Raw genomic sequence first — 24507 nt, forward strand, 5'->3', positions numbered from 1 at the left:
CTGTCATCCCCTTTTCCTCCTGCCCTCAATCTTTCCCAGCATCAGGGTCTTTTCAAATGAGTCAGCTCTTCGCATCAGGTGGCCAAAGTATTGGAGTTTCAGCTTCAACATCAGTCCTTCCAACAAATATTCAGGACTGATCTCCCGAAGGGGACGACAGAGGATGAGATGGCTGGATGGCATCACTGACTCGATGGACATGAGTCTGGGTGAACTCCGGGAGTTGGTGATGGACAGGGAGGCCTGGCATGCTGAGGTTCATGGGGTCGCAAAGAGTCGGACACGACTGAGCGACTGATCTGATCTGATCTCCTTTAGAATGGACTGGTTGGATCTCCTTGTAGTCCAAGGGACTCTCAAGAGTCTTCTCCAACACCACAGTTCAAAAGCATCAATTCTTAGGTACTCAAGATTTTTCTGTGGTCCAACTCTCACATCTATACATGACTACTGGAAAAACCATAGCTTTGACTAGATGAACCTTTGCTGGCCAAGTAATGTCTGTGCTTTTTAACATGCTGTCTAGGTTGGTCATAAGTTTCCTTCCAAGGAGTAAGCGTCTTAACTTCATGGCTGCAATCACCATCTACAGTGATTTTGGAGCCCCCCAAAAAAGTCAGCCACTCTTTCCCCATCTATTTGCCATGAAGTGATGGAACCAGATATCATGATCTTAGTTTTCTGAATGTTGAGCTTTAAGCCAACTTTTTCACTCTCCTCTTTCATTTTCATCAAAAGGCTGTTTAGTTCTTCACTTTCTGCCATAAGGGTGGTGTCATCTGCATATCTGAGGTTATTGATATTTCTCCCAGCAGTCTTGATTCCAGCTTGTGCTTCCTCCAGCCCAGCGTTTCTCATGATGTACTCTGCATAAAAGTTAAATACTCAGGGTGACAATATACAGCCTTGACATACTCCTTTTCCTATTTGGAAGCAGTCTGTTGTTCCATGTCCAGTTCTAACTGTTGCTTCCTGACTCTCCATTAGTAGTGTATAAAAATTTGAATTCATATCATTGCCAGCATTTCATGTCATTAGTCTTTTTAACCTTAGCCGTGAAATGAATTTCATGTAGTTTTATTTTGTATTTTCTTAATTACTAATGTAGAGTTAATTTTTGTGTTTGTAATGGCTGTTAATGTGTTTTCTTTTGTAAAGTTTCTGTTTATATCTTTTGCCCAGTTACTGGGTTATTTGTATTTTTGTTGATACATGAGTTCTGATTGTTGTCAGATATATATACTGTATTTTCTTTCTGTTCCTGGCTTGCTTACTCAATTTCTTAATGATATCTTTTTTTAGTGATATCTTTTAATAGGCAGAAAATTTTAAATTTTGTAATAGTCCAAATCATTACTTTTTTCTTTTGATGGTTATACTCTTTTTGTCTTGTATAAGAAGTATTTGTCTATCATAAGGTTATCAAGGTTTCTGATAACCTTGTGAAAATTTATCACAAGGTTCACCACTCCATACATAAAATCTATGATGAAATGATATACCTAAACATCAAACCAAGAACCAAACACAAACCTTGTGATAAATTTTCACAAGGTTATTCTCTGTTTTCTTCTGAAAGCTTTATGGTTCTTGGTTTGATGTTTAGGTATATCATTTCATCATAGATTTTATGTATGGAGTGGTGAAACTCAAGTTCCCTATATTTCCAGTTGAATATTCAGTTGTTGGCATCATTTATAGGACTTCATTTGAATTGACTTAATCCTTGTTTTCATATTCTTAAAATGGAATTTGGACATAGCTAACCAATGAAGTCTACCTTTGGTCATAAGTTGGTGCTGTGTCACAGATAAATTGACACTCTTTAAGTTTGATACAGTTTTAAACTGTATTTACTTTGTCCCTTTCCCTGCAGTGAAGGTAATTACTTATAGAAAGTAAAAAAATTTTATATTCTTGAATGGAACTAACTACAGATTTTTATTCAACATGTGAAATGATCTTCACAGTGATTCAGTTCAGTTCAGTCGCTCAGTTGTGTCCGACTCTTTGCGACCCCATGAACCTCAGCATGCCAGGCCTCCCTGTCCATCACCAACTCCCGGAGTTCACCCAAACTCATGTCCATCGAGTCAGTGATGCCATCCAGCCATCTCATTCTCTGTCGTCCCCTTCTCCTCCTGCCCCCAATCCCTCCCAGCATCAGAGTCTTTTCCAATGAGTCAACTCTTCACATGAGGTGGCCAAAGTATCGGAGTTTAGGCTTCAGCATCAGTCCTTCCAGTGAACACCCAGGACTGATCTCCTTTAGGATGGACTAGTTGGATCTCCTTGCAGTCCAAGGGACTCGCAAGAGTCTTCTTCAACACCGCAGTTCATTATGTAACTGCAATTTTGATTAGTAGTTACATTTTGTGATTAATGGAGGATAGCAGCATAATTATGTATTAAACTTTCATCTGAACTTTTTTCTTTACAGGATGAGAGCTCCTCTTCTAATATGTGTGTAGAAGATCTTCAGAAAAATAAAGATTCAAATAGTAAAATTAAAGATAGATTATCTCAAACAGTTAGGCAAAATACGAAATTCTTTTTTGACCCCGTTCGGAAATGTAATGGACAGCCAGTACCCTTTCAGCAACCAAAACACTTCACGGGAGGAGTGATGAGGTGGTACCAAGTGGAAGGCATGGAATGGCTTAGGGTAATACATCCTCAATTTTGATTCAAGATATTGTTTCATTTCTATATAATAACCTATTAATATGATATAACACAACTTGAGCTGTTCTTCTGTGTTTCACTATTATATATAAGACATGTATTTCTGTGTAAATACTTGTTTTCTAATTTATTTACCCAGAGTAAGTTTTTGAAAGTGAAAATTTATCTTATTCCAGGCTACCAACATTTTTATGGCTTTGGAAACTGAGTTCACACAGTGTTTTTATAACTTAAAGTGTGAATATGTCAGTCTCATCATAATTATCCTCTTTGGATTAAAGGAAGAAATAAACTGCTGATTCAATAGATGTTTATATCAGCATTCAAATAGAGTGTATGTTATTTTTGTCCAGATGCTTTGGGAAAATGGAATTAACGGTATTTTAGCAGATGAAATGGGATTGGGGAAGACAGTTCAGTGCATTGCTACAATTGCACTGATGATTCAGAGAGGTGTACCTGGACCTTTTCTCGTCTGTGGCCCTTTGTCTACACTTCCTAACTGGATGGCTGAATTCAAAAGATTTACCCCAGAAGTAAGACATGCTTCCTTTTGTTAAATATATTATCATTACAAATATTTTATTATTTTGTTGCCTGAATTAAGTTATAGATCTCTTATTATAATTATGTTGATTTCTGTGTCTACATCTTATTTAACATATCTTTCAATATCAGCAATACCTTCTGTAAGTTTCTATAGAATATGTATTGGTAATCTCAGAAATCTTGACTGAAATATCCCTGGGTGATTTATAGTGCATTGAATACTTTGACCCACCTGAGACAGACCTTGGTAGAATTTATTTTTTAGTTCTATTCATCCTTATTATAATGTTTTCCTTCCATATGTGTTTTAGCCACATCCTTGCCTTAGGAGAAGTACACATTCCAGAAATAACTGCCATTTCTTTCACTTTACACTTGATTTGTTTTTGTGGCTCTTTTTATCCTCCCACTGTAGCCCAGCAATTAAAATTGGTTGACTATTTTATTATAGAAAGATAGAACTGAAGTTAAATTATGTTTTTTCTCTCAGAAATGTTTAACTTCATATTTTCCAAATTGTTTTTATTTATATTTTGTTCTAAAGTTTGTTACCAATCAATCTAATAAAATCTTTTAGATTCCTACTATGTTATATCACGGGACCCAGCAAGAGCGTCGAATATTGGTAAAGCATATTCACGAACGGAAAGGGACACTACAGATTCATCCTGTGGTGATCACTTCATTTGAGATAGCCATGAGAGACCGAAGTACATTACAGGTACGAATGGTCTTATTGGAGTCTTTGTAATCCATAAACACATTTCTGAAAATTTATATCACCTTCCAGTAGCATTGGTTCAATTTTTTTTTTTTTCTAATGGAATAGATTACATTGGGTATATTCCTTTAGAACCTAGAGGTTTATATTAACCAAAAGATTGAGATGAAGAATTTAGTCTGTAACAGGAAAATTAAAGCCTTTGGCACTTAAATCTTGGTAGCCACAATACCATTTAAATAATTTTTATCTCTTTTCCTATTTTTTTTTTATTATTTTTTTTTTGGCTATGATGAAAATTCTAATGCCATTTAATGTTTCAGAGCATATAGAACTAACAAAGTCTTTCAGTTCCTTTTTTAGGACTCCAGGATAACACTAATTAAAACTTGACAAAGCATTAGAAAGGAAAACTACAGACTACTTTGCCTAAAGAATGTGAATGGAAAATTCTTAAATACATAACAGCAGGTGGACTTTATTAGTTCAAGACCAAGTGAGGACTGTTTTAGGAATACAAGTATAGTTTCAGAAAAGCTAACTTACTCTCTTAGTAGATCAGAGGAAAACATGATGATCTCAATAGATACAGAAATACCATTCAATAAAATTGGACATTCATTCCTAATAAAGTGGTTTTGTTTTTAGAATTGCTTTTAGGAAAAATTGTGAGACCATCGTATAAAATGTTTCCCCTGAATTCCTTTTCTAGAATTGCTATTGGAAATACTTGATAGTAGATGAAGGACACAGAATTAAGAACATGAAGTGCCGCCTAATTAGGGAGTTAAAACGATTCAATGCGGATAACAAACTTCTTTTGACTGGTACCCCTTTGCAGAACAATTTATCAGAGCTTTGGTCATTGCTAAACTTTTTGCTGCCAGATGTATTTGATGACTTGAAAAGGTAGGTAAGCCAGTTATTTAATTATTGCCTATGTTTTTCTAAAAGTCTCAAAATCTGTGTTCATAGATTAATTTCTTTCTTCTAGGTAGCTGGACTTGAATAATAGCTTTTGGCTAGTTCTTTATAGTGTATATGTTCTCTATTTTTTCTAGTTTTATTGAAAAATAATTGATATACATTACTGTATAAATTTAAGATGTACAGTATGATGGTTTGATTTATATATATTGTGAAGTGATTACCACAATAGGTTTAATTAAAATCCATCATCTCAGATAGAATAAAAAGAAAAAGTTTTCCTCCTTGTGATGAGAACTCGTAAGATCTATTCTCTTAACGACTTTACTGTGTATCATAAAGCCTTATTAGCTATGGTTGTCATGTTGTATATCATATCCCTAGTGTTTACTTTATAACTGGAAATTTGTACTTTTTAACCATCTTCCTCCAAATCCCCCTTGCCTAGTAAGTCCTACTTTTGACACAAATTATGAGAAGAGATAAATGAAACAGTTAATTTTAAAGTTTATTGTATTGATTAAAGGAAAACTTTTATACTGTTTAGTTTTTATTTTTATTTTTTTTTGACTACGGCTCATGATTTGTGGGATTTTAACACCCCAACCAGGGATTAAACCTGCATCCATGGCAGTGAATGCTCCCAATATCTTAACCACTGGACTTCCTGGGAATTCTCTGCCTTAAAATATTTTTATAATGTTCCTTATTGTCTTAACTTTCACTTTCATATGGATTTTTCTCATTATATTCTTACAAACAAGGGATAGAGAGGTTGAATACATCCCCTCACACATAAGAAAACCCAAGTGTCAAATTATTAAAAATATAACTAGTTAATGCCAGACTCAAAAATATAACCAAGGTCTCTCAGTTTTGCCCTCATTTTTTTATTCTAGAAGCTGTATTTGAAGCATATAGCATAAAAGAACAAAATATAAACATAGTTTTCAGAAAATCAGTATGCTCAGGATCGAAAAGTAAATAATCTTATCAGACATTAAAAATAGGCAAAATAACTGATTTATACTTTGGTATCAATGAAGTAAGAATGTTAATTTTATATGGGAAAGTAACTTTTAATATTTTTGAGAATGTGTTCCTCCTTGGGTAACAGGATGTTAGCCCAAGGCCAAGCTGTCTTAGGGAACATTTATTGAAAGAGACTTCCAGGTCCTGTGTATTTCTGCTTAGTTAGAACACTGAGGTAGGAGCTGGGAATCTGTATTCATAAAATGTGCCTCAGGTGATGAAATTTTGGGCAAATCTGGTCTAACTACTGTTATTACCATTTTCCCTAATTGTATTTACTGACAATATTAGTGCAAACATGCTTATATTTAATAGTTCATGTTAATAGGGTTTTGTTTTACATTATGAAGAACTTAAGGATATTAATAGAAACCATTATCGGCATACATATATGTTGAGTCTTAAAACATTGTAGTGGGTCACATTTTTACCAAAAGAGAGTCATATGCCCTTGATTTTCAGAGACAGTTTTTATTTCTATAACTTTATTAAAATGTTTCATAAAATGTGTATCTTAGGATGTGAGGGTGATATGGCTGTGACATCTGTCATCCCACTGATAGCTAGGGTGGATTTGACAATCGAGGCCCGTGTCCCTTTCCTCCCATGAAATACATACATTCTTCCTGGAGCTGCATATTTGGTGGAAGAGGACGTTTCCCAATAGAGGTGGACCTGTCTCAAGGTCCATTTGTAGGAGAACATGGGGTAGGCAAGCTTCTAGGACTCCAGACATATCCAAATGAAGTCTGCCTTTAACGAAAGAGGGAGAAAAATGTACCTTATAATATTTATTTGGTGTTTATAACTATTGTAAGATAATATATTTATAAATCAGAAAAAATGTTCCCTTTGGAAAAATGCTGCTTCATAATATACAGATTAATATAAAGTTTAAAATGTAAAAATGTATTAATATAATTTATTTATATTGATAGGTTAACATAATTTTTTCTTTTACAGCTTTGAATCTTGGTTTGATATCACTAGTCTTTCTGAAACTGCTGAAGATATTATTGCTAAAGAGAGAGAACAGAATGTATTGCATATGCTGCATCAGGTTTTTTGATTTTCTTATTCTGCTTACTATAGACTCACAGAATAAAATAGACACCTTAGAAATTACGTATACAACCTGTTGTAGATTTTGAAAAATGAGTGTCCTGCACCCCAATTTAACTTTCTCTCCTGTCCTTTCCCCTCTCCCCGAGGTCTCATGGTGTGACAGCAGCACTAAAGGGCATTTTCAAACTTTTGTTGTTTCCACGTGTACTCATTTTATCCCTGATGGTTATGTACATGTTTGTCAGCCCAAAATAAAAATAAGTGATTTTTATGCAGTGTTTACCAATAATAGTTGCATAATTTACTTACAAACTGTGTGATCCATTCTGCCATTTCATACAGAGTCTATCTATCCTATCTGTCTTTAAACAAATACAATCTTTCAAAAGTCTCGTAGTTTCTTATGTGGGCCTGCATTTCTTCTCAACTGTGCTTTGACAATTTTATTCAAAATCTTTCTGAAAAAGTTTTATGACTTTGAAGTAAGACAGTACAAAAATCAAAACTAAAAATAATATCCCATATCATGAATTTTTTTTCTGATAATTGCATGTAGGTATATTTGTTTCTGAACTGCTGCCTACAGATACTTTTTTCTTAACCTACTGGTAATGTTCTGTCTCTGGCTAAATTAAAGCCTCGCTGTGCTTGGCTCTATACCTGTGAAGTACTTCAGTACAGAGCCCTAAAAATGAACTTTATATATGTAAATTTTAAGATAAGGCTGTAAAGGATATACAACGTTTTTCTTTTAAACACCTAAACAGTTTAATAATGGTGTAATTATTGCTTCTCTTTTGTTTTTAAAATGTGAAAATCTCTTGTCATCTCAGCTGATGAAAGAATAATTTTAAGTCTGAAGTTTTAAAACTTACAGAAGGAAACTTTTCATGTCTACTTTTCTGGGTCAGTTGTTTTTGGTTTTTACTAATTCAAAACCTCACTTTAAAAAAATATGGCCTATAACTTTATCCCTAAGAAGTATAGATACCATCTTATTTTTGCTTTTTAAAATATTCAAGTTATACTAAAATTTTTGTAAAATAATAAGTTGTGAACTGTAACAGATAAACACTGTGAGTTTATCATGTGGTGGTCTGGTCCAGAAAATTTCTCGGAGATATTTTATATCACTTTTTGAGATGTGATAGTTTCATATAGGAAGAAAGGAAGAAGGGATAAAATGGTATTTGGGAGAGTATTCCTTGAAAATACAGAAATGTTTAATATTTACATAAATTTATTCATGTTTAAATTTTAGATTTTAACACCTTTCTTACTGAGAAGACTAAAATCTGATGTTGCCCTTGAAGTTCCTCCTAAACGAGAAGTAGTTGTTTATGCACCACTATCAAAGAAACAAGAGATCTTTTACACAGCCATTGTGAACCGTACAATTGCAAACATGTTTGGATCCAGTGAGGTAGAGTGTGGACTTGAAATAACCTGTAAATGACAGTTGGCATAGAAAATTTTCATGGTTCATTTCAGTCTTAATATAAGGCTCATCGCCTGTTTTCATGACTTTTTACAATAAGGCTCATTACCTGTTTTCATGACTTGTTGAGGGTGAATTTCTAATTGGAGTATAAGGCATCAGGCCAATAGCAAAAACTGTCTAAAGTTCAAGTGATGGTTTCTGCAATAACTGCTTTATAGTCATCTGAAATACTGTGTGGGGATGAACTTGAAAATAAATTTGAACAAGCACACAGTATACTAAGGCTTGCCAACTAGACCAGTCACCTCAAATATATAATCCCTTTACAGGAGATTGTTGGTAGCCAAAAACTTTAATAAAATCCTCTATCTGAAAGAAACATCTCTTAGTCAGCCATCATATTATAAGAAATTGAATTGGAATGTGATTATCTTACAGCTGGAGATCAGGAGACCCTTAAATTTTAAGATGTCCAGATTTTTGACTGTTTGCCATGGACTTATGTCTTTCTTTTTAAAGCACTTAGGGTTATGCATCTTTGTTTTGTACAGTCATTAGACCATTTTTATTTTAATTAAAGGAATCTCTGGCTTTTTAGCTGTTAGAAAATTAAACTAGTTGTCTATTGGGAAGAATTTCATTGCTGTATTATACCAATCCAAAGAAATACCCTCTGTAATGATACACAGGGTTTTATTTCAGCCCAAACCTATTAAATTCCTTTATATAAATTCAGAAGTTTTAACTATAATTTTTTTCCATCGTGATATGAATGCATTAACTCTGAAAGTAGATATGGGCATCAGTGCTAAAATAATGAAATCTCACAGGAAGACATTTAAATTTGGCTATAGTTTATGGATCTTTGGTTTTGCACCTTTGAAAATAATGAAACTCAGTGATGAAAGACAGAAGTTTTTTTTTAATGTCTTAAAACACTTCGTGCATAAAAATATTATGCCCTACTTTGTATATATGTACATATAGAATTTAAGGGTATGCTTTTTAAACATATTTCTTTAATTTGTTCTATTACAGAAAGAAACAGTCGAGCTCAGTCCCACTGGACGACCAAAACGCCGAACTAGAAAGTCAGTAGATTACAGCAAAATAGATGATTTCCCTAATGAATTAGAAAAACTGATCAGCCAAATACAGCCAGAGGTAGACCGAGAAAGGTGTGAGTTTAAAAATAGATTTTTAAAAAGTATTCTTTAAACTGTATTTTTTTTTTAATTTCTTGTATTCATGGATTATACATTTTGGGCAGAACTATTGTGGAAACAAGTGTCCCTATAGAATCTGAAGTTAATCTGAAGTTGCAGAATATAATGATGCTACTTCGAAAATGCTGTAACCATCCGTATTTGATTGAGTACCCTATAGATCCAGTTACACAAGAGTTTAAGGTAAATACTATTTAATAATATACTATTTTGATTTCTGACTTTTTATGTCGTGTAAAAGTGTCATTTTGTTATTATTTGCAGTAAATACTTTGCTGTTTGTCATGAAGATTGTAATCCTTTTAGTAAGTAGAGATGATAGTCTTCTACCTCCAGATAAAGGTTGTTTTCTATATGTAAGCTAATATTTTATTTATATGTTTTATATAAATAGCTAAGAATCCCCCTAAATTTAGAGTGACATTAGAAATATAAGTCTTTTTAGTAACCAGTTGGCTTCTACTCCATGTTTTACTTACTGTCTGTTTTAGAGGTTGTTGTCACCTTTTCAGTATTCCTTTAGTTAGCATTCAGCTTGTCAGTCTGTCTGACAGCTCATTGCTTAAATTTCAACAAGTAGCCACAAAACAGAACAAAAAGTTGATGTTGAGTTGCAGGCTCCCAGATCAAATGAATGAAATTGGTCTCTTGGGTGGTTGATGGGAAGACAACATATATTAAGTGACATCCGTTCTCAGTAACTCTGCTGCTACTGCTGCTGCTAAGTCGCTTCAGTCGGGTCCGACTCTGTGCGACCCCATAGATGGCAGCCCACCAGGCTCCCCCGTCCCTGGGATTCTCCAGGCAAGAACACTGGAGTGGGTTGCCATTTCCTTCTCCAGTGCATAAAAGTGAAAAGTTAAAGTGAAATCGCTCAGTCATGTCCGACTCGTACTGACCCCATGGACTGCAGCCTACCAGGGTCCTCCATCAATGGGATTTTCCAGGCAAGAGTACTGGAGTGGGATGCCATTGCATTCTCCCTCAGTAACTCTAAATAACCCTATTTTAGAGTAGGTTCCTCATCCTTGGCATATTGATATTTGGGGCCAGATATTCTTAAGGAGATACTGTTTTGTTGTCCAGCATCCGTAGCCTTTAGCCACCAGATGCCACAGTAATTCCCCTCTCCCAGCTGTGTCAACCTAAAGTATATTTCAGGCACTGCCCAGTATACCCTGGGGGTGGAGGGCAAATTTGCCCCAATTAAGAATGACTGCTTTAAAGCTTTTCATTGAACAAGGAAGAAGATAATCTCTGGAGGGTATTGATGTTTCATCAGAAGATTAATTTCATTTTTGATACTTAGGTTACTTACAAGCTCTTACACTTTCTTTCATTTCTACTAAGAATTTTGGCAGTGATTTTCATACACATTTGGTTGAAAGTGTACTCAGTTATAAAGAATAAACCTCAACATTAAGTTGAATGTAATGTTTTATTATACAGAGTTCTGGGGAGGATAAAATACACTTAAACTATAGTTTGTATTTTGTGAGATTGTTGATTTTAAATTCTAGAGTATATCTTTCCTTGAGAACTGTCTCCTGATAAAAATCAAATAACAAAGTTAGTTTAAAAGGTGGGACTTATTTGTCTTTGAAAACTTAAATCTGTAAACATGGTTTTTATTTTGACAAAAACAGATTATTACTTGTTGTGACTATTTTTTCTGGTTTTTTTTTTTTTCTTTTCTTTTTTTCCTTTCTTTGCTCAAGGTTGATGAAGAGCTGGTAACAAATTCTGGGAAATTCTTAATTTTGGATCGAATGCTGCCAGAACTAAAAACCAGAGGTCACAAGGTGTGGTACTTTTGATTGGGTTTTTGGCTATATAATTATTTTTTGTTAGTAAGTATAGATACTAAGGTATATTTAAATTTCAGGTGCTGCTTTTTTCACAAATGACAAGAATGTTGGACATTTTGATGGATTACTGTCACTTTAGAAATTTCAACTTTAGTAGGCTTGATGGATCCATGTCATATTCAGAGAGAGAAAAAAATGTAAGACTGCTTATATCATACATACTTAATTCTTTGTAACTTCTTTCTTGATTTCTGAAGTAATGTTCAATAGACCTAGGGACTTCCTGGTGGTCCAGTGGTTAAGACTGTGCTTCCACTGCAGAGGGCACAAGGTTGGGTCTTTGGCTGAGCCACTGGGATCCCACATGCCCTGTGGCACAACCAAAAAATAAAAATAAAAAGACTTACATCTTAGGACCTCTGGCTTATTGCCACAACCTGGGCGATAGGCATGATTATTTCATTTCATGGGAGATGAATCTGATAGTTTTATCTCTTTTCCACCAAATTGGTCTTTTCAACTTTATGGCTTCTGCAGCTGCTGCTGCTGCTAAGTCGCTTCAGGGGCTGTCAGTATTTATTTATCCCACATCAGAAGTCCTGTAGATGCTTGAGAACTATACCCAGCTTGAAGAATGCTGGCTTATTATATCCCATGGCACACCACTGCCTTCCCTCTCCTTTGCTGATAAACAGATGGTGATAAGGTAGCTACTTACTAGTCAGTTTTTTATCCACATTCCAGGAAGGAACAGTTTCTTTCTTAATTCCTTATGTTTACATCCCTTTTGCTTTTAGATACACAGCTTCAACACAGATCCAGATGTGTTTATCTTTTTAGTGAGTACCCGAGCTGGTGGCCTGGGCATTAATTTGACTGCAGCAGATACTGTTATCATTTATGATAGTGATTGGGTAAGTTGGAAGTGTAGCAGTAGATTGTATTTCCATTCTAATCTTTCATTGTATATTTTGCAATTTCATTTACCTGTTTTGAAAACATATCCACTATAAGATGAGAATCATTGCTTTGTGAAGTGTTCTGTGTGTAAAGACTTAAACATATTTTATCACTGAAGTAACGCTTAGAAGCCTAAATTGAGTTAAGGCACTGTTTAAAAGATTCTGGTTGGATCATCCTATTGACTCTACCCACATAGTATGAGTTTAACTAATTTTAACCTTAAACTGTTAAATGTTTTTCTTTTTAACTTTTAAGAACCCCCAGTCTGATCTTCAGGCCCAGGATAGATGTCATAGAATTGGTCAGACAAGGCCAGTTGTTGTATATCGTCTTGTTACAGCAAATACTATTGATCAGAAAATTGTGGAAAGAGCAGCTGCTAAAAGAAAACTGGAAAAGTTGATCATCCACAAAAGTAAATAATATTTTGTAGTACTTTTTTGCTTCAGTTGTCTATTGTGTGTTGTGAGTTTTGTTGTTGTTGTTAACTTTCTTTATAAAAGAAATCAGTGCAGAATTTAAATAGGCAGTGGGGAATTTGAAGCTATATGTACTTTTAAAGTATCTTATCTTAAAGTCTGAAGTCTGTCATGACGCTTTGACATGATGTTACTGATTATTCTCTTTTTCATTAAAAAAAAGTTTTATTGAAGTATAGTTGATTTCTAATATTATGTTTCAGGTATATAGCATAGTAATTCACAATTTTTATATATTTTACTCCATTTAAAGTTATTGAAAAATAATGACTTTACTGCCCCTTCCCTTCTCCCCACTAACCACTGGTTCTCTATATCTGTGAGTCTGTTTTCTTGTTTGATTTTTTAGATTCCACATGTAAGTTTTAGCATACAGTATTTGTCTTTCTATCCTTTTTCACTAATCATAATACCCTCTAGGTTCATCCATGTTTCAAATGGCAGAATTTCTTTTTTTTTTTTTATGATAACTGATTCTCCATTTTGTACTCTTCCTTATCCATTCATCAGTTGAACACTTCGGTTGCTTCCATATTTGGCTATCATAAATAATGCTCCTATGAACATTGGGATGCATGCATCTTTTCAAATTAGTATTTTTGCTTTCTTCAGATATATACCCAGGAATAGAATTGCTGGATCATATGGTATTGGGTTGGCCAAAGAGTTCATTCTGGTTTTTCTGTAACTATCTTAAACAGGATGGGATGGATTAAGAGATTAGGACTGACGTATATACACTATTATGTACATAGGTAACTAATGAGAACTGACTGTCTAACTCAGGGAAGTCGACTTAGTGCTATGTGGTGTGCCCTAAATGTGAAGGAAATCCAAAAAAGAGGGGATATATGTATACATACAGCTGATTGACTTTGCAGTACAGCAAAAACTAACACAACATTGTAAAGCAACGATAATAATTAATAATTGATAATTGAGGTCGCTCAGTCATGTCTGACTCTTTGCAACCCCGTGGACTGTAGCCCACCAGGCTTCTCCATCCATGGGATTCTCCAGGCAAGAATACTGGAGTGGGTTACCATTTCCTTCTCCAGGGGATCTTCCCAACCCAGGGATTGAACCCGGGTCTCCCGCATTGGAGGCAGACGCTTTAACCTCTGAGCCTATACTCCAATCTAAAAAAATAAGATTAAAGGTATATTGAAGTAGTGCTACAATAAAATTACTTTGCTGAGCCCCCACTATTCAAAAATATTTGATTCCAGTATACCCTTTTCATAGTTTCAATAATAGAATATTAAAAACACAGCAATTTTTTATCTAGAAAAGATTCTGAGAAATAGGGAAAGTAATGTGGGTGAGGCATTGACATTTTATGTTCTGTTCCCTGAGAGTCCTTGTAGATAAAATTCTGTTTGGGCAAATGACTTGGTGGCTGCCTTACAAAAAATTGAAAATCATCTTATGTACATTTTGAAGCATAGAGAAATCATAATAATGTTGAAAATCACTAACAATTTATGTTGCTTTTCTACTCACAAAAACTTTCTCCATTGTATTTGATTTTGAGAGAAATATTGGATTAAGTTTTAGACATCTTTAATTTGACTTGATGGAGCATTCAGATTGTAGTTAGAATTTCCGTTGAAGGAAAAAGGTGCTTGGTCCAAGTAAGATTTTGTGCAGATTAAAGTTTTTTCACCTATGCTGCTTTTAGGGATTTGAATGATGAAATAAATTGTATTTTGTTTATTGAATTTGGTTTCGATTGTGTGTGCTGTGTGCTTTAGTTGCTCAGTTTTGTCCGATTTTTTGTGACCCCATGGACTGTACAGGGTAGGTTCCTCTGTTCATGGGGATTCTCCAGGCAAGAATACTGGATGGGTTCCCATGCCCTTCTCCAGGGGACCTTCCCAACCGAGGGATCGAACCCAGGTCTCCCTCATTACAGGTGAATTCTTTACCAACTGAGCCACCAGGGAAGCCCAAGAATACTGGAGTGGGTAGCCTATCCCTTCTTGAGGGGAACTTCCCAACCCAGGAATCAAACCGGGGTCTCCTGCATTGCAGGCGGATTCTTTACCAGCTAAGGTACCAGGGGATTTTAAATTAGGTACAGTTTATAGTTTTATTTTCCCAAGTTTTATTTTTAGTAATTTTAGATATTAATTTCTGAGAACAAGTTGAAAATAATTTTTTAAATGCTGGCAATATTTTATTGAGGTGTAATACACATAAAGTAAAATTCCAAGCTAAGTGTATGACTTGATGCCTCTAACAAGTTATACTCAAATAATTGTCATCCATATCAAGGTAACATTTCTGTTTTCCAAGAAAGTTTCCCTTTCCAGTATTTCCCAGACTCTTGCTCCTTACTAGAAGGCAGTCACTATTCCAGTTTTTGTCACATGGGTTAGTTTTTCCTTTAACTTCACACTGGATTCATTTGTACATACATATTCTTCTTTTGCCTAAGCTACTTATATATGATGTATTTTGAGATTCATCTCTGTTGTTGTGTTAGAAGATTGTGATTTTTTTTTAATTGCAAAATAATTAATCCATTCTTTTGTTGATTGATGTTTGGTTTACAGATTTTGGTTCTTACGAATAAGGTCCTCTTGTTACAAGTATTAATGAACATACGTATTTATTTGTGCTTTGTCTTCGGATGGGTATGTTTACCTATAGAAAACTACCAGACTTTTCCCAAGTGGACATACCATTTTACTCCCAGCTGCAAAGTATGAGAACTGCAGTTGCTTTTCTTTTTTACCAACACTGGGTTTGTCTGTCCTTTTTGTTTAATGTAGGGTATTCTGATTGGTTTGTAATGTATTATGTTTTGGTTTTAAAAGCAATTTTGAGTGTTTTTAATTTTTTGTAAATTTTTTCCAGATCATTTCAAAGGTGGTCAATCTGGATTAAATCAATCTAAGAACTTTTTAGACCCTAAGGAATTAATGGAATTATTAAAATCAAGAGATTATGAAAGGTGAGGTTATTTTTACTTTAGAAAAATATAATACATAGTTTTGATTTATCCTATAGACCTGAATATTTTGTTTTCTTATAGGGAAGTAAAAGGATCAAGAGAGAAAGTCATTAGTGATAAAGATCTGGAGTTGCTGTTAGATCGAAGTGATCTTCTTGGTAAGTATCTCTTATGGTTTTACTTACTATTTGTATGGAAACTTTGAAACATATACATAAGTAGAGAAAAGTACAATAAACCCCTGTGTATAATTCATTCTGCCCTAGTAGTTTACAACATTTAGCCAGTTTTGTTTCATTGCCATTTTCTTCAATCAGAATGTTAAATTTATGCCATAGCCACTTTTAGGCATCTTTTATTGGGAAGAACATGTTTTTAAATATCGTCACTATGTCATTATTACATTTGAGAGAATTGGCCCTAAAACTTTAATAGCAGCTAATACCCAGTTCATATCCAAATTTCTCCACTTGTCCCAGTCCGTTTACAGTTTGAATCAGGATCCAAATTCCATTGTTCTTGCTATCTTTTTTCTTCTCTATCACTTTCCTCCTCACTTTTGTTATTCCATGCTGTCGATTTGTTGGAGAAACTGGGTTATTTGTCCAGTGAAACGACCTGCATTCCAGAATTGGCCAACTCTCCCTATCATTGTTCTTTGACTTGTTCCTCAATCTACTTATTTTCTGTGAAGTGGTAAATAGCTGTGAAAATAACTCTACTGGCTTAATAAGATCCAAGTTCTGTATTTTAGGAATACCAGTGCGTTGTTCTCATTTTAAATCATATAAAGTGATGCATCATGTCTGGGTTTCTTATTTTTAGTTAGCTAAGATTAAGATTAATCAGCTGATTCAGGCTGATGCTCATTTAGTGTTCTGTTGTTCTATTTAACCTGACTTTTTAGCATTTATTTATTATGGTTTAGAACCATTTTTTTGAGCATTACAAAATGCTGATTTTCTTATTCTATCATTGCTTTATTAGCTGGAATTAGTCTATTATAACTTTCCCATATAAATTATTTGGTTACTCTGAGATACAATCTACATAAGCAAGATAGGGCTTCCCTCGTAAGTCAGTTGGTAAAGAATCTGCCTGTAGTGCAGGAGACCTGGGTTTGATCCCTGGGTCAGGAAGATCTCTTGGAGAAGGAAATGGCAACCCACTGTAGTAATCTTGCCCGGAAAATCCTATGGGGGAGCCTGGCGGGCCGCAGTCCACGGGGCTGCAAGATAAATTGCTTCTTTTATGTATAAATTGTAAGAATAATGAGTCGATGCCTATAAATGGTGATCATAAGTTATTCTGAATACAAATAAATATTTAAAACTCATCCTTTCCTACTCATTCTGTAACATGGGTATCTATGCTCTTGATTATTTATGTATATTATATCTCCAGAGTGGAAATAAATAATGGTATCTTTTCCTAATTGTGTTCAGCAGTGTTACATTAGTAGCTTGCTATTGGTGATGGGAGGCATAGAAACAGGAAAAAGATAAACTACAGCCCTTTTGGGGGAATAGGGAGTCTATTGTTAAACACCAGCACACCACGGGGTATAGCATCATGATATCTTCAACTTAGTTTCAAATAGCTCTTCTAAAATTTGTCATCTTACTGAATTGAGAGAATTCTTTATATATTCTGGACACAAATCCTTTATCAGATACATGTTTTGCAAATATTTTCTCCCAGTCTGTAGTTTATCTTTGTACTTCCTTTGTGTCTCTTAAAGAGCAGAAGGAAAAATTTTGATGAAGTTACATTTATCTTTTTATTGTTATTACTCACAATTTTGGTGTTGTATCTAATCTTTGCCTAGTAAAGTTGTGATTTTTTTTTTCCTTCTTAACTAAAAAAAATTTTTTGGCCACACCACATGGCATGTGGGATCTGGTTTCCTGACCGGGGACTAAACCACACCCCTTGCACTGGTAGTGTGGAGTCTTAATCACTGAACCACTAGGGAAGTCTGATGTTTTACGGTCTCATATTTGAGTTAATTTTTATGTAGGGTATAAGGTAAGGGTCTTAATTCATTTTTTGCACGTTGTCCAAAAAAATTGTCTCTGCACAATTTATTGAAGATTATTCTTTCCCTTTTGAATTGCTTTGGCACCTTTGTTGGAAATCTGTTGATCATTAATGTGAAGGGTTTTTTCTGTACTCTCAGTTTTCTCCTACTCCTGTTAATCTGTTTGTTAATCCTGTGCCAGTACCACACTGTCTTGATTTTTGTTTTATGATGAGTTTTGAAATTGTGAAGAGTGAATCCTCCAGTTTTGTTCCTCTTTTTCAAGTTGGTTTTAGCTTTTCTGAGTTCTTTGCATGTTTATGTGAATTTTAATTTTCATATAGTACAGGAAAAATGAGATAAAGATAAACCATTATGGCCAAATCTTAAATATATTCTCAAATAAACAGCAGCAGCATTAGAAGGCATACAAGGACAGGGTAACATATGAAAATATTAATTGATATTAACTGAATAAAAAAGAACTAGATTCTGAAAACCCACTTGACATACCATCATAATCAACCTCATAATTCTTAAATATGACAAAGAAAATGTTCTTAATCTGAAAAAATGCATTCATTTAGTAAATTACTATGAAAATCAAGAACAGTTTAGTGTAACAGCTGTTTCTCCCACTGTACATTATAAAACATAATGCAATGTACAGGAAAGTCTTAACTAATGCTATAAGATAATAAAAATAGGAATAATTAGTTTCATTATACTGCTTTTGCAGGTGGTATAATTATCTCCATAGAAAATCTGAGGGAATCTAAAAGTTAGAATTCAAAAAGTTGGCTATAAATTAATAGTATATGTATTAGCAGTAATTATTTAGAAAATAGATGTTTACAACAGCTACTAAATTAACATACCTAGAATTAAATATAATAATTCCTTAAAGACCTTTATAGAGAAGCTATGAAACATCCAAGGACAATAAGAGAAGGACTAAATACATGACAAATTTAACTGTATTTTTGGATACGATTAACTTGTATTCCTTACATTAATCTTCTAGTTAAAATCCATAATATTATGGCTTTTTTAAGAGCTTTGACAGGCTGTTTTTAAAATTAATATGGAATGGTAAAGGACCAAGAGCCAAGACAATTTTGAAGAACAATACTTTATATCAGGTACTAAGATTCAATTTAAAAATCATAATAATTAAGACTGTTGAATTAACATATAAGATAAATTTACTGCTGATGTGGCAAATCTAGAAAGTCATCCAAACTTCCATGGAAAAATCAATAAATGATAAATGTCATTTCAAACCAGAGAGGGGAAATTCCTATTATTCCTTGCAGATATTGCAGGCTGGGTTCCAGAGCACTGAAATTAAGCAAATCACACATTTAAAACAATTTTTTTCAGTGCTTATGAAAGTTATGTCTACACTATAAAGTAGTCTGTGTGAAATAAATGTGAAATAACAGTGTCTAAAAAAAAATGCTAGCCATTATCTGAGCCTTCAGCAAGTCATAATCTTTTTGGTGGAGGGTTTAAAACATTGTGAGAATTAGCCAAAATTAAGACAGACATGAAGTGAGCAAAATATGGTTCCGATATGCTTGCTCAACGTAGGGTTGCAACAAACCTTCGATTTGTAAAAAATGTAATATCTGCAAAGCACAGTATCAACAATGGTAAATCTCATCATATTCAAGTATAAATTCTAGATAAATTAAGTCATCAAAACTTTAAAAGCAAAACATTTAACTTAAAAAATAGGGAAATATCTGTAGGGTTTTAGGATAGGAAAAGAATTCTTAAATAGGATACAGAACTCTCAAACTAAATGAACAGATTAATAGATTTTATTAAAGGCTTCTGTAAAAACAATACCATAAACAGGTAAATGACAAACCACAAATATCTGCAGTACATAGCAAACAGGAAATGATTACCATACATAAATAAATATCAACAAGAAAACTGAACAACTTAAGAACAAACAATTACCAGGAATGAAAGAAACAACCATTGAACATAAAAAGATGCTTCAGTCTCCCTAGAAATCCGAGAATGCAGATTAAACCAGAAGTAATTTCATTTCAATAGTTATCATGTTGACAAAAATATAAAAGATTTCAAATTAGCTATGGGAGTATAAAGATACATTTTCATGGTATTTTGCATTCCTACTTTTAAACTAACCATTGGGCTTTAAAAAAAAATACATGTATATATATCTCTCTCTGAGAATATAATTCACATTGATGTTTATTGCTAGGTGTATCTTAAATTCAGCAGAAGTGATTTTGATTAGCAAACTGGTGTTTCAGTTTGTTCCCTGGAGGCCAGTTCCCTTAATAAGAGGAGATTTCTTTTTAAGTTTCTTACACTTTTTTTTTTTTTAATACCTGTTTGTTTATTTTTCTCTTAGATCAAATGAATGCCTCAGGACCAGTTAAAGAGAAGATGGGGATTTTCAAGATACTAGAAAATTCTGAAGATTCTAGTTCTGAATGTTTGTTTTAAATTGGAGCTAAAAGAATGTCTTCAAAAAGTTCTTGTTCACATCTAGTGATCTGTATTGGTGTTAAAATCCACATTTTTCACTCTACTTTGATTGTATCAGTTTACATAATGTAACTGTACCATTGCATAATTTTTGAACCTTATTAAGAGCAAATACATATATTAAGAGTAAATTTAGGTTTTCAGTTAATTTTTCAGGTTCGGTAGTACTCTTGGGTACAGGATGATGTGTACTTAACCACTGCCAGATTTATACAGTCTTCCTGTGGAAGTTTAATGTTTTTCCCCCACCCTCCTTTTTAGCAGTACAGTTCATGGGTTTTTGGTACTTCAGTTATGGAGTAGACTTTGGATGGGGGAAAGACTGGGATGATTCTGTGCATTGTTTAAATAAGGAACGGTTTGAGTTTTAGGGTCTATTTCTATAAAATAGTTTGCCAAATAAATATTTGTTATAAGATGATCTCATCAGATTATTTTTTCAGATAAATAATGGCTCAGGTGAAATAACGCCAAAAGTCTTGACTGCTATTTTGATTTATCAGTACTTTACACGTGTCATATATATAAAGATTTCAACTGGACACTGGGTCAATGCAGAGAAGGCTTTGGAAGAAATTACAGGTTCTTGACAAAAGAAATTGGTTCTAGAAATTGGAAGTGGCAGGATACCATGCAAAACAGGAACAGAAAAAGAGAGAAGAGATCCTGAAAATTATAGCAGGGAGGGGTTAAAATAAGACTTAGGAATATAAGTAACACAGGATCCGTAACAGAGGAGCATAGAGGCCAAGGTGGGAATCATTTAGGCCCTATATGTATACGAAACTGAGGAAGAGAGATACTGAATGCTGCCTGAAGCACACATTTCTGTGAAGGTGGTTACTCTTAGTGCCATGTATATTCCAATGGAGATGAGATTCTCTTTGCTTTAGGGCAATGGAAGCTAGGTAGGACTCAGAAGAGAAAGTATTTTGAGAGAATATTCAGCCAAAATCTGTTCTAAAGAACAGACAACAGAGTGGATTTTCTTCAAAGTGGAAATGTTTACCAGTCTCTGACGAACTATCATCATAACCTTAGTTGGTTGCTTCTTACTCCATTCTCTTACATTCGTCTCAAATGATTATTTCATTTGAGTTTATCTCTGTCCTCATATTTCTGCTACTTCCTCCCTCTGGTCTTGCTCCCTTGTCCTCACAGAAAATAATCAGAAAAGAACTTCTAAACGTTGCCACCATTGCATCTGAAACCCTACCAGCACCTGCGCCCATGTATCCTTTCCTGTATGGATGTAGTCTGTCCTAGCTAGAGCCGACAGAAATGCCCCGTTTCTTGTTTTACAGCAAACTCCTTGAAAAGTCTATATTCACTGTTGACTTGTTTCACTTCCATTTTTTTTCCTGAATCCATTCTGTTCAGATTTTTTAAGTCTCCAGTGACCTCTGAGTCATTTTGAGTCTGACCTCAAAGATCATTTACTTGATCTTTCAGAAGCATTTCATATAGATGTTTAATTTCCACTAACCAGTTTCTGTAGTTCCCAAGTTTTTAGCAGACAAATTTGTCTGGTTCTTCCTACTTCTCTGGCTCTTTCTCAGTCTCCTTTGGTATTTATTTGACTCATTAGAATCTCCCAAGAGAACTTGGGACTCCCTTGATGGCTTGTTGCTTTAAATAACAACTATGTATTAAATGGGTTTCCCTGGTGGGCCTGCAATGTGGGAGACCTGGTTTCAATCCCTGGGTTGAGACTATCCCCTGGAGGAGGGCATGGCAACCCACTCCAGTATTCTTGCCTAGAGCATCACCATATAAGGAGCCTGGTGGGCTACAGTCCATGAGGTCATAAAGAGTTGAACACAACTGAGTGACTAAGCACAGCACATTGTTAACCAACTTGGTAGTGGTGACTCCGATTTATATCTCCAGCCAGAATCTTCTGAACTCGCTTCCAACTGCCTACTTCACATTTTTACTTGGTTGCCTGATAACTCCCAATCTGAACTTCATGAACTTGTTATCCAGCCTCTTAAAAATATTGCCATCATGTTGTTATTTTTCAGCTTCTGAAACCCTGTATTGTCTCTTGTGTTCTCTATTTTGAGATTTTAATGACTAATCATTTTACTGTTACTTTAGTTTCCAGATTGTAGTTTATGGGGCAAGGGAAACAGATGTATTCATTCCATGATATTGAAACATGTTCCCTGCTTCATCTGTAGGAAAAGGTATTCTCAAACCAGGACTTGTCTTCCATCACTTGGTCAAACTGCCATGAAAAATAGTTCATTAGCTTTATTATTCAGTGAGTCATTCTGTATTATGAGGCAGATGCTGAATGTATTGGGAGGTATAGTGAAAGTGGTACTTGAACATTTCCAGGCAAACATGTTTGATGGAATTTTTCAGTAATGTCTTAGCAATTTGACTTGTTTAGTCTTAGAACTTTGAAGTAATATATTATGAAAAGCCTGAAATGCAATAATATTTGTATTCAAAACATTAAATAAGTGCTTCTAGCTTTAAATTCTATACTCTATTTCAAAACTTAGTTTTGGTTTTGAGCTTTTTAACTTAATGCTACTTAAGTTTTTATGATTCTATTTGCTGTATTAGTACATCTTCACAAATAACATACTATGTATTAATACTTTACCATCAATTGTGGTTATAAAAATCAAGCCCAAGAAATCCTACTTCTGAGTAAAGTTGAAGATATCTTTTTGGTCTTTATTTCTTTGGAATCACTGTTATCACTGGTTTATAACTGCTACATTCAGAGAAGAGGTAACTTAAAATCTAGGGAAACATGTCTATTACATACATTTTACATCCCTAATTTAGATAATGATTTTAATCCTAAATGGATTTGATTAAAAGATAAATTTTTAAAGTGAATTTTAAAAACAAATTTTTACTTTTTCTCAGAATTTTATTTTTGACTTTAGAAGTGGCAAACCAAGCTTAAAATACCACACGTTGTAATTAGTCCTGTGGTACACACCTGAGACATGAGTTTGACAACAATGCCAAGCAAATGACAGCCAGATGCAAGAGAAATGCTGACTTTCTAGGTGTTATTTGGTACCAATATAATTTAAAAGTGTTAATGCTTATAGGTACCTGTACTTGATGGTATGGTAGTTGGTCATTGATATGATCTGGAATGTGCTTGTTAGACACTTTGTTTAGATCTGATTGAAATGAATACACATTGCAAAACTCAAATAATTCCTGAGCTATGTCCACAGGTTACAGTGGGGAGATGCAGCCATAGAGACCAAATAATTTGTCCATAATTTTTCCTGAGCTTCCTTTGAATCTATCTCCTTCAGTAAGGTCAGTCTACAGATCTGCCCCCAAGACATATCTCTGGGTCTTTTTTTTTTTTTTTAATCTCTTCCTGTGAGATCAGTCCTGGGTATTCATTGGAAGGACTAATGCTGAAGCTGAAACTCCAGTACTTTGGCCACCTCATGTGAAGAGCTGACTTATTGGAAAAGACCCTGATGCTGGGAGGGATTGGGGGCAGGAGGAGAAGGGGACAACAGAGGATGAGATGGCTGGATGGCATCACTGACTCGATGGACGTGAGTCTGAGTGAACTCCGGGAGTTGGTGATGGACAGGGAGGCCTGGCGTGCTGCAATTCATGGGGTTGCAAAGAGTCGGACACGACTGAGTGACTGAACTGAACTGTGTCAGCTATTTTAGATACTTCTGTCATTGCAATATTTGCTTAAAAATCACCATCTGAAGGTCTTTGATTGGGGGTGGGGGGGATCATGTCAGCTGTTAGTCTTCTCTGCAGTATTTCAGGATGTTTACAAAATACTAATGTATGCCTGCTTCTTTGTTTTCAGTACTCGGCATCCACGCCTACACAATTAACATGCTCAGATGAAGATTTCATTTCTTAGTTTTAAAGTTACTTAAATATAAAATAGTTATTACAGAAGCATACCAAGTTTCATTTTTACTTTTTATTGCAATATAACATCTCAATAAAGAAATCTTATGCTCAGTTTGGTGTATCCACCGTGTAGGTACCATCCAGATTAAGATGGGGTGTTTCTTTTTAGAAGGCTCTCTGGCCTCCCCTACCCCAAGGTAACCACTCTTCTAATTTTCATCACCATA

General features: G+C 34.5%; 1 protein-coding gene across 1 annotated transcript in view; it reads left to right on the plus strand.

Annotated features, from left to right (window-relative positions):
* The window catches only part of HELLS (helicase, lymphoid specific), a 38158-nt gene extending 17330 nt beyond the window's left edge, over window positions 1-20828 (plus strand). The window contains exons 8-22 of the mRNA XM_025274140.3: window positions 2441-2665; window positions 3039-3221; window positions 3812-3955; window positions 4668-4864; window positions 6878-6974; window positions 8241-8402; window positions 9459-9598; window positions 9691-9829; window positions 11365-11448; window positions 11532-11651; window positions 12252-12368; window positions 12673-12832; window positions 15759-15855; window positions 15937-16013; window positions 20271-20828. Coding sequence (XP_025129925.1) covers window positions 2441-2665; window positions 3039-3221; window positions 3812-3955; window positions 4668-4864; window positions 6878-6974; window positions 8241-8402; window positions 9459-9598; window positions 9691-9829; window positions 11365-11448; window positions 11532-11651; window positions 12252-12368; window positions 12673-12832; window positions 15759-15855; window positions 15937-16013; window positions 20271-20365 — 2037 coding nt within the window. The 3' untranslated portion in view covers window positions 20366-20828. The remainder of the gene's footprint in view (window positions 1-2440; window positions 2666-3038; window positions 3222-3811; window positions 3956-4667; window positions 4865-6877; window positions 6975-8240; window positions 8403-9458; window positions 9599-9690; window positions 9830-11364; window positions 11449-11531; window positions 11652-12251; window positions 12369-12672; window positions 12833-15758; window positions 15856-15936; window positions 16014-20270) is intronic.
* Window positions 20829-24507: the final 3679 nt, after the last annotated feature.

Source organism: Bubalus bubalis, chromosome 23 (genome assembly GCF_019923935.1).
Source record: "Bubalus bubalis isolate 160015118507 breed Murrah chromosome 23, NDDB_SH_1, whole genome shotgun sequence".
Lineage (NCBI taxonomy): Eukaryota > Metazoa > Chordata > Mammalia > Artiodactyla > Bovidae > Bubalus > Bubalus bubalis.